An 18,285-nucleotide genomic window follows, 5' to 3' on the forward strand; every position below is an offset into this window, starting at 1 on the left:
CTTTCTGTAGGTTAAATAAGACTAAAGGAAAAAACTCTCAAATTTGGATAATGGCAGGATTATAGAAGAAAGTAATTTTCACTAAGTATAAGCCGCAGAAATTCACACTTTCCAATTGAGTATATCTATTTTTTTCTATAGAGAATTGTTTACTTTGCATTCAGAAAAGGGAAGGCTTTCATACTTCCAAACTTGCAGTGAAAAGTATTCTGACTTTCAGAAACACTGTCTTTAGCTGTTTTGTGCATGATGCTGTTCTTTTGACTGGGTGAAAGAAAATAACAAACTAACATTCCAGACAAGCGAACTGTTTGTTTTTATTTTCCATGCTACTGTACTCCTGCCCCTGACTCAACAGGTAGCAGTAGGAGATATTGTGAAGGTCACCAATGGGCAACATCTTCCAGCAGACATGATCATTATATCTTCCAGGTATCCTGAATGGGTGTGGAAATGATGTGTCTGATGAACTGAGGTGCAGAGGACTCTAAACTCTGTATTTGCTATTAATAAAAACAGACATCAGATGGCACTAATTCTTCTCCACTGTCAAAACAGTGCTTTACTAGGCAATGATTCATGTGTCATTGTAGATAAGTTCTTAAGAAAGAAGGCTTCTTTAAGATTTCATAGTATTATGTACCTGTAATTCGTAAAGTGTATCATTGAGTTTGTTTGGAAGACTGAAGGTCTGTTACACAAGCTTCATGTGGTCAGTTGCTCTGTGGCCTTCTGAGGATACCTCCATTTAATTAAGGAAGCTTAAGTTTTCTTCCAATTAATTCCACTGAGTTTCCAGCATATTTTCCTGCCCCTCAGGAAAGATTTCTCTTTCAAACAGTAATTCTAAAAGGCTAGTGCAGCTGGCATCTAATAACTAGCCAGCAAAATAGCTTTTAGGCTTCATTTGTTTACTCCTTGTCATTGATACAGTGCACATATAGCCTATCCCTAGCGTGGTAGCAACAGTAAATGTTGAGTACTGCTCACTTTTTTGTGAACTATGGGACAACTTGTTTATACTGATGTACTGGGAAACAAAGCTTGGTTGCTAGTTCCTAAAAGCATTTGAGTGGTACTTGGCTGCTAATCTAGATCATATATTGAGTTGAATAACTTGAGGCCAAATCAAGACCACTGTCCACTTAAGTGAGATTTAAACAAGAGGCAATAATGCAGTTCCTGTTATTGAACATGCTTCTTTCTACTAGTCAAACCTTATGACACCTTGCTCTTCTCCATAATTTCCTTCTGTCTGCATGCTTTTCAGCAGTGACTGCAGGTTGCTCTGGTCTCCAGGTTACAGTTCTCTTAAATGACCCAACTTCTAAGGGAACTCGTTTTCTAAGCTACTGCATTTTCTGTTCCATCTTTGTGCCGTTCCTGGGAGGCTTCACTTTTTTTTGAAAGCTGTATGGGGAAGCTCAGTCTTTGAACTGTCACATGATCAAGGATAGAGGTGTCTTGATTCCATGGTATACAATATTGTATTTTTAAAAACAAACCCCAAATCTTAAATAAGCAGTTGTCAACTAACTGTTAGTTGACAACTAACTGTTAGTTAGGCTACACTTTGACATAAATAACTTGCTGTTTCAGTATTGAGGAGTATTTGTTCTACTTGAGAACTTTTCCTCTAATGTATTATACTACAAAACCTTCTGATTTATTTCTTAACTTGCATGGGTCAGCTTTTTGTTCTGTATTATTCTACTAACCTGCTGTCATTGATAATCACATAACTGGAGAATTTAACCCAAAGTATGTTGATTTGGAAGAAGCTTTGCTTGAAGTAAATAGCAATTTCTATGGCAGTTCTGCTTTATAATTGGTATTATTCCCATGATTCTTTTAAATGACAATACTAAGTGTCCTCAGTTCACCAGAAGGCTTTGCATGCTCTGAAAGGGTGGGGTCTTGTGCTTGTATGTGTTAATTTTCTGTGTCTGAGCTGACTGTCAGAGGTGGAATAAACTGTTGTTTTTATCTTGAGTCTTTTTTCCTACGTAGAATAAAGGTGAGATCAAATGAATTTTATATAGAGTATAAACTTACATGAAGGAAAAAAAGATTTGAATCCAAACACAACTTTGTATGGAAACACTTCCACGTTTCTGTGGAAATGAGGAATTGTCTTGCAAGAGGTCTCCCTCCTGAGTTAACCACTTCAGTTGTAGTCGATAAGGTGTTTGTGACAGAAGTAAAATTGGAATCAAACTGGACTTAATCTGGGGCTTTCTTGGGTTCAGATGCAGGTTGCCTGTATAGGAGGAGACAAAGAACAGACTCTGAACTTTTTTTTTTAAGAAAAATTCTCTGGAGACAAAAATCTAGCTTCTTACTATGTTAAAATGTACCTGTCTGTTTCTTAACAATTTTTGTCCTAAGAGAGCCTTTATTACTGACTTTTCCGCTGATTTAAGTACACTTGCTGTTAAAGCAATTGGTTACTTTGGAAAAGAAATAGCAACATCTCAAGAGTATGAAAAGTGATATGCTGAAGAAGCACATGTTTGGGTCCAGATGAAAAACTGATATTCCTTAGCAGCCTGAGAAGGCAGTTAGGAAAAACAGTTTTGGTGGTGCCATACAGAGGTTTTAAATCTTAAGGGGCATGTCAGGAAGAGATCCATGACAGAAGTACCCTTCCTTATCACAGGTGCTACCTATGCAGAGCTCCTCCATGTTAGATGTAGATAAGACCTTGACTAATGGAAGATTCACAGTTCTGTGAGGAAGATTCTGTCCCCCCCCACCAGTGGTAAGGGCAGAAGCATCTCTGGAAGATGCAGATCACAGCCCTCAGTTTCAATCTTATTGTACCTTTTTTCTGAATCTCAGAAAAACCCAAACTGACTAGCAGTGACTTCAGATGTACCTCCACAAGTCCCTCAACTTTAAGGTGTTCTTGTGGCCATGACCTTTTGTGTGCGTGGTTCATAGATGGAACTCAATAGCAGAGAGCACTACCCTCTTCATCCAAGCACATCCCCTTTTTTACACTGTTCAATACTTAGTATTTTATCTATAGCTCTTGCAATCTGAAGCAATTTTATGGATTGCAATGTAAAATAGTCCACTTTGGGCATCTAAGTTTATCATAACTTGTTAAATTCTTATTAACCTTCTGATTTAGACTTGTCTTTCTCTAGAATTTGTTGTATGAGAGTGTTCATATCCAAAGACATCTCTGTAAAATGTGTACTTTCAGCTGGCTCTTTCATAGTCATATACTACCAATATGGATTTTTGTCTTCTGCAGTGTATTGAAGAAGTGTATTGTGGACCATTTTAGTGCAAAAGTAGTATACAAAAAGTACTGAGTTTTAATATTGAAAATCTTATGCTCCTTACAGTGAACCACAAGCTATGTGCTATATTGAAACAGCTAATCTCGATGGGGAGACGAATCTTAAAATACGACAGGTAAAACAAACTAAATTTCACCTTTTTTTTCCATTTAGGTATCTAATATTAGCTACAAAGCAGAGTCTAGCTTGCATGACAAAGATACAAGTACTCTTTTTAAAAAAAAAGCGTATCTCCTTCCAGGTGGCTGTAGCCTTCTTTTCAACAGATAAACCCAAGCAATAATGCTTCATGGGCAAGTGTAAGGAACTAATCTGGAGGAAGTATTATAAACCTACAAAGGCAAATCAAACAGACCTTGGCTGTGTTTTGCTGACGGTCCAGTAAGTGGAACTGAAGTGCTGTATTTAAAAAAAAAAAAGGCAGCTGAGCTTGTGATGAGAGCTGCAGTTTCTGCTGTCACAAGTGCCAATGTGTCCGTTGCTTCTGCCTCTGCAGAGTGCTCAAAAGGACCTTTTATGTTTAAGTTAATTTGTTCCCTCTTTGTGGTAAATAGTAGAACTTATTTGGATATTTCTAGTTTTGTTGAAGAAATACTGTTGATTATGGTGTTTAGGAATAGTTCAGAATCTTTGCCCTCTTTCATTACAAAAAAAAGAATTTGGATTAGGATTTTGAAATACAGATTATTTGTTTTTAAAAAGCTGTACACTTGCTGCTTGTTTACTGTCTTTTGTAGAAATGTGATTTACTGTTCTGGGTCAGCCCAATAGATCAGATCTTGAGTTCTGTCAGATTTTATTTGCTTCAGGACACATGCTTAAAACAAACAAAAAAAAAAAGTTGTTGGGCCTTTTAAGACCTTGTTCTGGCTTGCAGTGCTGCAGTCAAAATCCGGCAAAAGAAACACTAAATGGATCACTTAACCAAGTGGAGGTTTTCATAGACAGATGAAAAGCAATGGAGTGTTGTATGTGTACTCTCAGATGGAGTAGCAATATGTTAGGTTACAGTTGCATGATGGGTTGATAATTAACCTTGAGTAGGATCAGAGCATAATGGCTGCAGTGACCCAAGAGAGACTACACTTAAGAGTGACTATATTTAGCAGCAGTAACACATCAGTGGAGCTATACTTGCAGAGTAAAGCTAGGCCTGTTTATACTGCTTGTCTCCTACTTCCTTCTGCACATGAGCAACTTCATGCTTTGTGGATGGGACTTTCCTCTTAGTTACAGAGAGATCATGTAGGTAATATAACTCTTGTGTAGAGGGATTCAAACCAATCCTATATAAGCAGGATCCTGTGTGTCCATAATGAATCTTCGTTGCAGGAAAGAGTTATTGAATACCCATTAAAAACAAAAACAAAAAACCCCCACCCCCAACCCCGTCCTCCAAACCGTGCCCCCCCTTCCCCCCAACAAACTCAACAGAAAACCTCCATGCATTTAATTACATTGGCTATCTTAGATGTTGGAAGAAAGCACCATTTTCCTAGGTTGCCTTCTAATAACATTTTTGACAAGAATCTCCTTTGGATTGGTCTCTGCAGGGATTGTCTCAAACTGCGAGTCTCCAGTCAAGAGAAGAATTGATGAAAGTATCTGGAAGGATAGAATGTGAAGGACCCAACCGTCATCTTTACGACTTCACTGGAAACTTGCGCTTAGATGGTCAAAGGTATTCACTTGACAACGAAGCCATAAATTCATTTGGTTAGGAAAAATGTTTCCTGTGTGCGTTGTCTGCAACACTGAGCATATGCATGTTTTTGCTGGGGAAGAGGAGGGTAATAATTAACAGTTGTCAATCAGAGCACAGGCGAGTATAAGATAACATAGTTCTGTCTTCCTATGGAGTCTTCTGCTTGTTATGGGAGAGTTGGTTTCTTTGGAATCATAGTGTGTTTGTTATCAAAAGTAACACCTGAAGAGAAGGAAGAGTGGGGGAATAGCTGAGGTTTTTAGGGCTGCCTTGTTACAGGAGGTACGCAGAGGAAATGGGAAACCCTTGTCTTCCAACTAGAGCCAAAGGCTGCACGAAGTTCAGATCTATAGAGAAAAATTATCTTAGAATCTGGAGTCTTTATCAGTGTGACTTTGGTCTGTTGCAACTCTTGGAAGAAAAGAACTTAGTTTTAGTACTTGAATTCATAGAATTTGAAAGATCAGTAGGAACATACAGGTTTCATCTTGCTGTACCTGTTTTCCTGCACAAAAACTGTATTCCTTGGGCAGCTCAGCTGAATAGTGACAGGTGCAAGAATAGAAGATCACTTCCATCCCACTTGAAAATCACATGGGTAATACAGTTTTCCTAAAATGTTTGTTAAACAGCATATGTGAGGTTATAGTGTGCTTGCAGTGGATGGTGTGTTTGCAAGTGTGATGCTTCTCTGTCTTTGATGTGAGAGAACATATTAGCCAAGGTAAAGTGCAGAGTAGGCTTATGGCTGCCACATAAGCTTAAGTTTTGGGTAACTAGAACAACTCCCTTGTATCACCTTTGCCCTACTGTGCTTTAGCAGGGATTAGACTTACACAGGTTTCAGTGCTCTCTTGAGTTGTGTGGACAATGTAAGTTCATTATATTACTTTCCTCCTTTTGTGGTTTGTTTGGGTTTTTTGTTTTTTGTTTTTTTTTGGGGGGGGGGGTAAGGCTGAAAGGAGAATTATTTTCTTAAAGTGCTATCAAGAATTGAAAGATATACATACTTCTTGTTTTGCAGCCCAGTTCCTGTTGGTCCTGACCAGATCTTGCTAAGAGGTGCACAACTGAGAAACACTCAATGGGTCTTGGGTATTGTTGTGTATACAGGACATGATACAAAACTCATGCAGGTAAAGTTTTTAAGGAGATCTAGAGTGTGTTCTGATAGAAGTTGGTCATCTTTCCTGTGTTCTATGTGTCTCTCACATGAGTTCATGAAATGATTTGACTCATTGTAGCTGTTTAAGACCTGGAGGCTTTGAGGACTACAAGGATACTGTTGTCCTTGAGGTTGCATGTGCACATGTGTAAACACTTATTGAGGTATCTGTCTCAAAACACTTCAATATGTAAGCAAAGCTAACTGTATTTTATCTTAATTTATCTGGTAGCTGGACAATGTTGAAAACTGAGGTTTAACAGCTGAGGAGATGGTAATGACCACCTACAATTTTAGCACTTGGAGATAATTAGGTTGACTACAGTCTCTGTATTGCCTTAGTGGCAGGGAGCGCTTGGAGAGACCAGCAACATGTATGTGTTGCTCACCTCTGCTGACTGTCAGTGGGATGGACAGACAGGAGATGAGCATACTAGGTCTTTAGAACTGAATGGTTCTCTTACTCCAATCTCCTGTCGGTTTTGGAGTTGTCAGGAGTATTGGCTGACAGTATAATGGGCTCTAAAAATAAAGACTGAGTTTGCCTCCGCAATTCCCTCTTGTATCAGCCATTGCCAGACACTTTTTTTTCTGCTGCTGTTCAGAATTCAACCAAAGCACCTCTGAAGAGATCAAATGTGGAGAAAGTGACCAACATGCAGATCCTGGTTTTGTTCTGTATTCTCCTGGTGATGGCCCTTGTGAGTTCTGTAGGTGCCTTATTATGGAACAGAACACACGGCGAAGTCGTCTGGTACCTTGGCTCCAACAGTGAGTATGCAGGCAGTGTGCTAGGAATGTATTGGGCTGTAGGGCCAGCCAGGCTCTTAGCTTTGCTAAATGAATACGTAAAATAAGAAACAAAGAAAGAAACACAAGAAACAGAGCCTGTTGCTGACTTTTGATTGCTCAATATTTTTTTTTATGAGGATGGGCTGGCATAAGTGAACTTGCTGGTGAGGCTTCTGTTAATAAAACCTTCTAAAGGTTAGGTAAATATCACTGGGCTACCACCCAGGGAGCAGGGAAGAAACAGAAGAGGGGCCAGAGTTATTCTTGGATGTTTGGTGTTCAAGTTCTTTCAGGTCTGTGGAGGTGCCATGCACAAATTTGTTTTTAGAGCAGGTCATGTACTGCTGCCTTATGTATCATGTCTGACTGTACCTGACTGCAGGATAGCAGGTACCAGTCTGATACTGACTTCAACTTTTATGCTTGGGTACAGAAGCAAAGGATTTCTCTAGCTGTTTTTTTCAGTCAGAAACGCTGATCTGCTCTCGTTGTAGAGAAAACTGTTAAATGCCAAATGTTATGATTTTGTATTTATTGGATAATGTTTGAGTTGTTTTTGCTTCTGACTATTATTTTGTAATGAGAACTGATCTCTTAGTATGCTTATTAAGGGTTTTTATTTGATTTCATTCATACTCCTTGAATTTATTAGTTCAGATAAAGATGGGCCGTATGCAAACACTTAAGGATTAAATAAATTGCTCTCCAGTAGACTTCTGACTTGAGGGGTTTACATTAGCTAGCTATAAAATGTGTTGTTACAAACATCTTGAGATGCAGACCTGAAAACAATTCTCACAAACTGCAAGTGGTCTTTGTGCTGGTGATTGTGAAACAGATGGCAAAGGGTGTCGTCTGCAGTTTAGGAACTGCAATTGTGACATAATGAAAAAAAATTCATATAGGAAGAGCATGGAAGTGTCTCACTGGACGCTGGCTTTTGGTAGTTGTAATGTCTTTTAGTAGCAGTATCGGCAACTTTCAAAGTTTCTTCCCTCCTCTTTGCTTTTTAATGAGGCAGTTTAAATTTGTGCCTTCCAATGATGGGAAGTAATATTGGAAAAGATTAATGGAACAAGCTCTTGAACTTGTGCTAATATAAAACAGGTGCAACCTGTAATAAACTAGGATGACATAGTAGTCTGTATAGATGCTCTTTTGTAAATTGAATACACAATTTCTATCACTTCTGTAACTGCCACACATGGGAAAGACACTTTTTCAGGCTAGGCAGGTAGATGTTAAATTTTTGTTAAATGTCTAATTTCTATAAAGATTTTATTGGGAAAAACCTTTTCCAACATCAAGGGTGCTTCTACTCTTTCTGTAAACTGATCAAAGATATGGAATTCATGTGTGCTCACACTTGGAGGTGCCTGGGTCCAAATTTCAAGTCTTGCTCTGATCTTCATTAGGCTTCAGCAACTTTCTCTGGCTTCTATCTCCTCCCAGTTTGCTCCCCTGCCTTCTTACTGACTTACTTGTAACACTGAAAACCCCTTAGTTGTGGGCTGTGACCCCAATGTGCTGGGTGCTCTGTGACTGAAATGCCTCCCTAAGCTTCAAGGAAAGTGAAGAACAGGCAAATGCAGAGACTTTGGATGTAAAGAGAGGCTGTGGGCGGCACCATGAACAGGAGCCTTCATCCTGTGTCTGCTGAGCCTTGTCCATTCCTGCCTGCTATCTATAAATGCTTCACCTTCCCTTTAGGACCAGTTGTGCTGGTGGATTAATTTGGGCAACTTGGCACATGTTGTCACCCTTAACAGCTCTTCTGCCTAAGCAGGATGCCTTAGTTCATTTACTAGGTGTCTGTTTAACAGTCAACTTGTTCTCTTAGATTTTTTTAGTGTGAGTAACTTCTCAATTCGGCCAATGCTGGCAGATTTTAGAACAAATTTTAGTCTTTATTTTTTGCTTTCTAACTCCGCTGAGACAAGTAGGCACTTTCTGAAAGGTGAAGTTATGTTACTAGGGATATTGGTGGCTCTTAATTGGGGCAGTTGACACATCAGATAAATCTCTAAATTTGGGTTATAGTGTGGAATATCATTTCTCACCATCTGTCTAGCAAAAATTGTTCAGAAAATGTTCTGTTCTCTAATATATAGCCTCACCAATCTTGCCCTTCTTCACCTGGCATAATATGCTGTGTATCCAGGCATGTGTTCTGTGGGTGTTTTATATACGTACTGTTGAAATCAATATTAAGGCCCTTATACTAGGCCTCAGCACACTTGCTGATTATTTTAGCACTGCTAAATCTGATCAGGCCAACTGCAGAAAGATGACTGCCTGTATACTGTACCACTCGGACTTCTGCCTTCTGTCTGTTGATGTCTTATGTCTTTTGGTCCACAGAAATGCTGTCTGTCAACTTTGGATACAATCTGCTGACATTTATAATCTTGTACAACAACCTTATTCCAATCAGTCTTCTGGTGACATTGGAAGTTGTCAAGTTTACTCAGGCTCTTTTTATAAATTGGGTAAGTAACAAGAATAAATGTATTAATGTCAGTTTTGGAGAGTGACATTAAAAAAACCAAACCCCACCCTGAAATCTTCACCAGATTTTCCAATGAATTTTCTGATGCAACTTCTGGGAAAGGCAGGGAAAAGTTCAGAGGATTTATTCTGTATTGGGTCTGTGTTCCACAGGAAATTAAAAGATTTAGTTGTAGGAGGATCCCCTGTGCAAATGATCACTCTTGTATATTTTAGGCTTTCAGGATGAGAAGGAAGGCTCAGCTCTTTTGGTTGAAGGAGGTCTCTCAGTTGATTCATGTTCAGTTAATATCTTTTGAAAACTCTTCAGTACCTTAGCCTCTCTCAGCCACAGCAGAGGGAAAGACTAGACTTGTTAGGAGGGTGTGTGTGGAGGGGATGGGTGGGGTTTTTTTGTTAAATCCTGAGGCTGGCCTTAAGGTCAGCTCTGGCATGAATCAAGTATTTCTGTAAGGAGACGAGTTGGTGGTACCTTATGCAACAAAACAGTGATCCCTCTGTTCCGGCAAGCTTTGACTTCAAAGTGTGTTTCTCTTCAGTTGTGGACCAAAAATACTGTAGTGATGTCTCTTAAGCTGAACAAAACTAAGAGGAATACCTTGTCTTGGTATACATTAATCCTTGGACTTTCAGTAAAGTTGTAGTGGTTCCTCTAAAATACAAGTAAATAAGGTCTAACATGTCTGTTCTCTGAGCTGCTTATAATGTATTGGAGATGCTTGACTAGGTTATCTGAGAAATTGCTTTGGTTCATGTAGCAGCTGTTTTGTTTACCCTCCCAATTAAATGTAGTAACAGGAGTTGATTTCAGTCACTTAAATTGTCTCTTCATTCATAGATGTGGCTAGAGTAAATTACATTGTTGTAACTGAAGACCTATTATTAGCATGGCTAATGCCTGTTAGAATGTCTTCCTACTGTACTAAATTCTTAAACTAGAGCTGCAGTGAAGAAAATGATAATTCCCTGTAATTGAATCTGGCTTTTCTCATGTACATGTAGTATGGTGGTGTACTTTGGAAAGGAGGCACCCCTGTTCAGCCTGGGATGCTGTTAGTGTGTCAAGCCTTCAGAACCTCCACCAATGGAGTTAAGTCAATCAAGCCAAGTTGGAGCTGACTAAAAGGAAGGCTGGAGACTCCTGTGTTTAATTTGCATAGCATAGGTCTAATTTTGCTCTCATTTCAGGACATAGATATGTATTATCCTGAAACAGATACGCCTGCAATGGCCAGAACCTCAAACCTTAATGAGGAACTTGGGCAGGTAAGACAACACTTTCTTAAGTGTCGTGTTTGTGATATGTTCTGGGAAGATAGAAGGTATGAGAGCATGCTGTACAAATCTGCTTTATTCTGTTGTTCTGTCGCTCAGGTTAATGGGACATCTTTACTTTCATTAGTCCAAGTCTTATGAGTAAAATAATGAGATCACAGGATTAAATTTGAGGTCATATAGGCAGTTTTAAGCCTGGGAATTGAATCTTTATTTCTTATATTCACTCTAAACTGACTTTTCTCCTCAAGGGTGTTGAAGAGATGCTCTATGGTTGTGACTGTCTATACTGGAACAGAATGTATGGGATTAAGCTTGGCTGAAGAGCCAGCCAATAGCCTCAGCTTGTGTTCTTAGTTCTTGTTTCTGACTATCTCACAGGAAATGCAAGTCAAAAAAATGCAGTTCTATTCCTAATTTAGATTGTGTTCCTTCAAGCATTTCCATTTTCCTTTCAGATAAAGATAACTGTATATTAACTTGTACTTGTTGTAAGGTATTTGTTATAAATCCTGCAAATGAGAGTTTTCAAAATGGAAGGGCTTCCCAAAATAAGGCTACTGGAAAACGCAACTTTGCCATTGGAATTTTGTAGTGCTATTGAGAAATCCCAACTTTTTTCCTTGACCACCAAAGTCATAGGTGTGTAACTGAACCACGTGAACTTCATAATTTGTGTGAACTTAGCGTTGGAGACAATGTTTATATATGTCCCTGCCCACGGCAGGGGGGTTGGACTAGATGACCTTTAGAGGTCCCTTCCAACCCAAACTATTCTATGATTCTATGTAAAATACATAATTATTGTGTGCTGCTCAGCAGGGTGGTAGTCAATATTCTTCCTGCTTAATCCGATTGGCCTTTTCCTTAGGATTGTTAAAATTTTGTTTATATTTAGATTGCTTTGATGTGAAGTTATCAACCTCCAAATTATGGTAGTGTTTTTGTCCAAAGTAAACTATATTATGTGGCATAATGTATATTGTTGGCCCACATGTTTTTTTAGAAATGGCTTACTAGTGATTCCATGTAACTAGACTGAATTTTTTTGATTCACTAATTGAATTGTTCACAGGTGCATTTTAAAATTTTGTTATATGCTAAAATTATTAATGACTTGAAGTTCCTCAGCTGTTTGGGTACCCAGTTTGGAAACAGAGCCTGTGCAAGTTAGAGGTCAATGCTGTATTCAGCAGCAGTGTAGTGCACAGCTAAAGGATCACTTAACTAGTAGTGTAGTGCACTGTCTTGTAACTGAATTGCGAATAGCTTTTCCTCAATATTTGCAACTCTAGGCAAAATATTCTGGTCTTTAAATTGGCTAACTCCTCTCTTAGCACCATCCCTTCCTACCTGTTGCTGGTTTAAAATCTTACCTGGTGCAGAGGTAAAACAGTGTGGAATTTAGCTTGCAGTTAACTTTGGTCTGTTGTGGCCTGCTGAAGGTGGGAGTCTTGAATCTGCTAATGCTCCAAGAAGTCGTGTTGCTGTGTTGGTGTTGTCTCCAAGTTCTAGCTGAAAGTCACTCGTTTCCATTAAGGAATTATTAGGGGCAGTGCTGACTGTGGCTGTGTCTTGCACTTCAGGACTGCTCATGACTGGATACCAGAAAAAGCAGTTTGCCTGCAGAATACTACTTGGACTTACTCTAGGATATTCCTTGCACAATACTGTTTATGGGGAAAAAAACCCAAGCAAATTCCTGGTGATCTTTGGAACACAATTTCTTCAGTGTGTTAAGTTCTAATGATTCTTCAACGATCTTAAGAGTCTTTGTTTTAATTTCCAGTCTTGCTGTTTGACATTAGGACAGTTGAAAGATTTGGTGAATGTTCAACTAGTACAAGCAAGTACATCTGTATTGACCACACTGGAGCCTTGGCAATTGATATCTACTATTTGGGCCTTGCTGCATTTAGAGATAAAGAAGAAATAATGCCATTATATAACTTTCCTGGTTCTTTTCCTGTAGCTTTGGTAAGACAAACCAAGCTGTAATAAGCCTGCATTGGCCAATACTATGACATTTGAGCCATATGTCTCCCAGAATTTTCCTGATACTTAACCTGTTTTCCACTTCGAGTTTTGTTACTTTGCAAGTTGAAAATTAGACTTCTTTTTTCTTCCAGGTAAAATACCTGTTTTCTGATAAAACAGGTACTCTAACATGCAATATCATGAACTTTAAGAAATGTAGTATTGCTGGAGTGACATATGGGTAGGTATGACTTTTTTAGAAACTCTGTAGCTTAATATGTGCTTATTGATGGTACATACTTTTATATCAGAACAGGATTAAAACATTCTGTTCTTCAACTTGTATTTTAGTATATTTTGTGGTCTCAGTTAATAGCTTTCAGTTGCATGTCCTGCAACACAAATTATGAAATGTAAAGTACTCCCCAGGTTTGCATGAAGTAAAGAGAAATAATTACTTGCTTCCTAACTTATCTGATCATGATTTAAACTAAACCAGAAGTGTTAAATAACTTCTGGCCTTTCTAGAGGGAAGAAGATGTAGCCCAAGGGTAGCAATTGTCAGTCATGTTTTTGTGACTTCAGATGAACCAGGATTTCATTACAACCATGTAGCTGTAATTGTAGTTGTAGAGTTAAATATTCCTTGCACGGGAGGGATACCCACTTACTGGTTTTGTTATGTTTCTGTCAAAAGGATCCCTTTGAGTCATGCCAGTGTTTCATACCACTTGGCCTTTTGAGTCTTGAATACTAAATCTTTGTCTTTGCTTAGTTTTAAGTGGGTAGTTTTAAGATCTCTGTGCAAGTTAGCCTTTGAGTTTCATGGTAGCTAAATTAGATACTTCAAAAGGCAGAAAACTTGGTTAAAATGTATGAACAGCTGAACCCGTGGTTCCAGCATATGTTTGTATGTGTGGTGACTCATTGATCTTCGCCTTCTACCTATTTTTTTGGTTTGCAAAATGGAATAAATGTTCTTTTTTCCTCTTTCTACCACTCAGTCACTTTCCTGAGCTGGAAAGAGAACGTTCATCAGAAGACTTCAGGTAAATATATTTGAAGATGTTTGTGTTCTGTATAGCAGCACATCAATTATTCCAATATGCTGCTGTTTCCTTTATTGCCATCTTTTCTCTCCTTGTATGCTTCTTTTCTAGTCAGTTCTGTGGAAGAGTTTCTTCCAGGTACTAATTTGGAGTACTGAAGCTTAAAATTGTCCAGTGATCAACTTGAGGCAGAACTGACTGACTAGAGAGGGAGCTTAGGGATATTGAACTTTGATCTTTGACCTATCTTAAAAGCAAGTCACCTTGAAATACGTTGATATTTCAAGTACACTTAAAAGCTGCTTCTACTACATCTGTCCTAGGAAGTGTGTTGACACTTGAATCTTCTCAAATACACTTTCACGCATAATCATTTTGGGTTTCTTGCTGGTGTTCTGAAGAAATTATTGCTCATTTTCAGCACTTGGTACACTACTCACATGATCTTTTCACAATACTTTCAAGGACAGTGGAATCTTACTTTGTTTTTCCTTTGCTTCCCAATAAAACAGATGAAGTAGTAAGATTGGAAATGTTGCCACTGTTATGTTTGAATATGCTTGTCTTGCTCTGCAGCCAGCTACCTCCTTCCACCAGTGAATCGTGTGAATTTGATGACCCAAGACTGCTGCAAAACATTGAAAATGACCATGTAAGTCTACTCTCCAAATATCATGTGTCTTAAACACCCTATTCTAGGCCTCTCTGGAATTGAATGCTAAACAAATCTACTTGTGTGATCAGGTCTGCTCTATGGGTGTGTCATGCAACCACAGATGCAAGCATGGAGTGGAGAAAAGGGAAACAAAATAGCTCCCCCCACCCCTTTCTGCCCACTTGTCTTGCTACTGAATTAAAGAAACAGTGACATAGGTAGGGGTACCAGCTAGCTGTAAAACAGCTTCCTATATGCTAGTGTATATGGAAGATAGTGTCTTGTAGCAAATGATGGTAGAAATTGTAATTCTTTAAAAGAAAAACTACTTAGAGTGTTCAAACATCGGTACTGTTAAAATACCATTTTTAACAGTAATCCAGAGCATTGCAAGATGGGTCTGGTGTGAGACCTGCTCTAAATACTGCAGATGTTGGGAATTCCAATTGCATAAAGGATATAAGAGATGGGACTTGATTGCAAGCTTAAGCTTAGCCTGAGACAGTGATTAGTAGTCTTAGCCTAACTGGTTGTGTCCTAAAGGGGCCTAGTCCTTAGGAGAGTGTCAGTTCACTGCTTATTCGGAAATCATGCAGCTATGAAGTGTCTGACTGGACACCAGACAATTTAAGTCACTTGCAAAAAAAAATGAGCCTTCTATTCTGCAGAAGCTGTATTACAGTAGGGGATCTGGGCATTGGCAAGCGCATACTCAAATGACAAACTCAATTAGCTGATTGCTCTCCTTAAACAGTATAACTTTTGTAACTGGGCTGGTTTAGTATGAGCATCTAAAATATAGTTACGGTATGTTGTACACACACATACTGTGTGTGTGCAGCAAAGCTTTGCTTTCTGTTTTGCTTTACAGTACTTAAGAAGTTGAAATGCAACATGGTATAAATGCCTGAAGGAATATTTAATTACTTTGTATGTCACTACATATTCCTCAGGGTGACAGAGCCTGAAGATGGCTCCGGTGCTCTAACCTTCAGGATGGTGGCCCTGCCAGGACAAAGTACTGGCTTCCTGTGTGGCTTTTGTAATCATCTGCACTGGAAGGACTTCCCACTGCGCATCACTTGCAGCCAAGATTTGGGTTGCCTCCTGTTCTTTTGTGTTCTGTTTGTTTATATATGGCTACAGTATGGTTTATGGCAGTTGCTGACTCCAGGTACTCATTCTGAATGGAAGGCTACTGGTTTAGGTGCAGGGTACAGATAAAGTGTGTTTTGAGCTCTTCCTCACTGGCTTGCTTTAGGCATCTATACAGAAAAGTGCTTTGGTACATTTTAATAGACTCAGCAGAAGGGACATATATCAAATTGGCTGTGAGATGGAGTTTCTCATCTAGCCTTGAGATGGCTCCTCAACTTTGAGATATCTCTAATTCTTTGATCTTCTCTGGGTAGAGCTTTCACTTTGGGAGATAGAAGGAATATTTGCTGTTGTAGCAGGCAAATAAAGGGTTTTGGTAGCTTCCTTAGGTGTCACTTGGTCTAGACAGCTCAGATAGAAGTCTTTGTTCTTTACATGCTGAACCCTTATGCATCGTTTCCTTTTGGCTGGCAACTTGAACACATAAATACTGTTGTCATTGCACAGATGACTATTGGGCTGAGCACACAGTGTGAACTCAGCCCTCAATCAGTAGGGAAACTTCTGGCTGATAAGACTTAAGGTGTACCTTGTGTAGGCCAAAGATATCTTTTGGAGCCTGACTGTACTAGGGGGATGGATGCCACCCACTGACAAGTGGTGATTTAGCACAAGACACAAGAATGCAAGGACTACATGTGACAGTTGGCTTAGGAAGTTCAGATCCATTTGTCAAACTGCATCAGTGAGATGAGGGCTGGATTACAGGACAGTGGGAGAGGGAAGAGTTGCCTGTTTCTAGCCCATTAGCTTTTTGCATTAGGTCACCTGTTAAGGCGCATAAACTACTTCCTTCTACCTAAAACTCCTTAGTGTCTTAGTTTTCATAGGTAGTAGATAGCTGCAGATGCCACTTACAGATGTCTGACAATCTCTACTCGTTTAGTGAACTGAGGTGATAAAACCGAAGTGTTCTAGCACAAGCTGCCTTGTGGGGTCTGATGGTGCTGTACTCAGCTGGGCAATGAATTCTCCTTAAACTTTTGCCCTTTTGTAGATGAAGTTGTCAATGTGCTATCTCTCACAAACACTCAAGTGCTCATTGCTCTGGTCTTGAAGATTTTTTTTTTCAATCCAGTCACAAGTATTAGTTTAGAGCTGTCTCAGTGCCAAGTAATTTTCTTTCCAGGTTGAAAATAAAAAATTATGTACTTGCCCTCATGAGACTGTCATCCATCTGCTGGGAAGATTTTTAGCATCCTGCATCACCTCTAAATTTCATAGCTCTTCTGGGCCACTGGTGTGTAAAGACTGACTGATGGCTAAGTCCACTCTTGAGTAACAGCCAAAGAATTATAGCCCTGCAGGAAGTGTTCCAAGGAAAAATAACTTGTCTTGAAAACATGTGGAGGTTTCTCTTGGCTTCTCTGGGATTTTAATGTGGAAGAAAGTACCTAGGTTTGTCTGCCTATGCTTTTTCTTTGTAACAGCTTCTGTTGGATGAACTGTGCAGCAGTGCCAAGAGTATGGTGCTCACTTGTTTCTATAGGGAAAATGGCATAAACTCTTACTAGAATAAGAAAAGATCAGTTACTTCCAAAAACTTAAAAGAAAGTTTGGAGAATATGCTAGATGGTCTTTACCTTGGTGTTTGTGAGTTGCACATGTGCTGTGAATAAACTCATCATGGAGATGCAAGCCTGTTTGGTGTAGGGTTATTTTTTACCCTGATAGGAGTGCAGGGAAGGAGGTCAAGAAGTGAAAGAACTAATAAACTTGGATCCTTATCCTAGGCTTCTCTATCTCCCTGGACTCTCTCCAAACTTCCTCGACTAATTGCAATCCACATATAAACTCTTCTGTGGCTTGCAAATTACCATTTGGGTAAGAAGCAGCAAGCACATGGTATAGCTGCAGATGCATGAATTGATTCAGTGAGTATGTGTGATGACTAGTTAAGCAGCTGGCCAGGCAGAACAGATAACTGTTGTGCTCGTGTTGAGCCTTTACCTCAGTGAAAGCGTTCGTTTAGATCTCTCCAACATGTCTGCTTATTTTCGTGAAGTGTGTGGGAACTGAGGCTTTTATCCCATCAGGCTTTGAAATGACTGCTATCGTCAGCTGATTATTAATTCCTTAGGAAACCAGAACAACAAAAGCATATCACTTCTGGAATGAAAAACTGGAATTTAAAATACAGTAGGGGGAAAATACATTCAGGTGGTGAGAACATCTGGGAGGCTTTAGTTCAGAAAGTAACTGTTGCCTGAAAACTGTCCAAACGTATTGTTTTACAGCTTGACAATTCAGTTGTTATAGCTTGGTGAGAAATATTTTTCACTCTTCTGCTTTTGCCCTTACTGTGCATGGGACTTCGGTACTTTTCTTTTGTTCAAGTACAAGGCAGTATCTTTAATTATAGGTCATATTTTGGTGGCTTTGTACAAGATAAACTTGCATTTAACCAGCATTTGAATTTCAATAGAGTTAGTGTTCTTTGGGTCTGTGCCTGAAATATCCCGATCCCCTCCAGCCTTACCAGCTTCACTGTTCTAGAGATGCCCAACATGGCTGGATCCTCACACTGTTCTCCAGGTGTTTTAATGAACAAAACAGTAGGAAGCTCACATCTTTAAGACAGTGAGTCATAATTCTCCCTGGTAATGAAATGGATTAAGTATTTTACTGGCTATCCTTGGCAGAATGTGCCACACTTACACAAAGTAGTAAGCTCAAGTTGTTAGACTGTG

General features: G+C 39.2%; 1 protein-coding gene across 1 annotated transcript in view; it reads left to right on the forward strand.

The window, feature by feature from the left end:
- The window catches only part of ATP8A2 (ATPase phospholipid transporting 8A2), a 294,058-nt gene that overhangs the window by 19,892 nt on the left and 255,881 nt on the right, over positions 1 to 18,285 (forward strand). Inside the window, exons 6-15 of the mRNA XM_019474848.1 lie at positions 359 to 432; positions 3,357 to 3,426; positions 4,865 to 4,992; positions 6,041 to 6,152; positions 6,787 to 6,952; positions 9,335 to 9,462; positions 10,670 to 10,747; positions 12,886 to 12,974; positions 13,738 to 13,782; positions 14,359 to 14,434. Coding sequence (XP_019330393.1) covers positions 359 to 432; positions 3,357 to 3,426; positions 4,865 to 4,992; positions 6,041 to 6,152; positions 6,787 to 6,952; positions 9,335 to 9,462; positions 10,670 to 10,747; positions 12,886 to 12,974; positions 13,738 to 13,782; positions 14,359 to 14,434 — 966 coding nt within the window. The remainder of the gene's footprint in view (positions 1 to 358; positions 433 to 3,356; positions 3,427 to 4,864; positions 4,993 to 6,040; positions 6,153 to 6,786; positions 6,953 to 9,334; positions 9,463 to 10,669; positions 10,748 to 12,885; positions 12,975 to 13,737; positions 13,783 to 14,358; positions 14,435 to 18,285) is intronic.

This window comes from Aptenodytes forsteri, unplaced genomic scaffold (assembly GCF_000699145.1).
Source record: "Aptenodytes forsteri isolate BGI_AS27 unplaced genomic scaffold, ASM69914v1 Scaffold155, whole genome shotgun sequence".
Lineage (NCBI taxonomy): Eukaryota > Metazoa > Chordata > Aves > Sphenisciformes > Spheniscidae > Aptenodytes > Aptenodytes forsteri.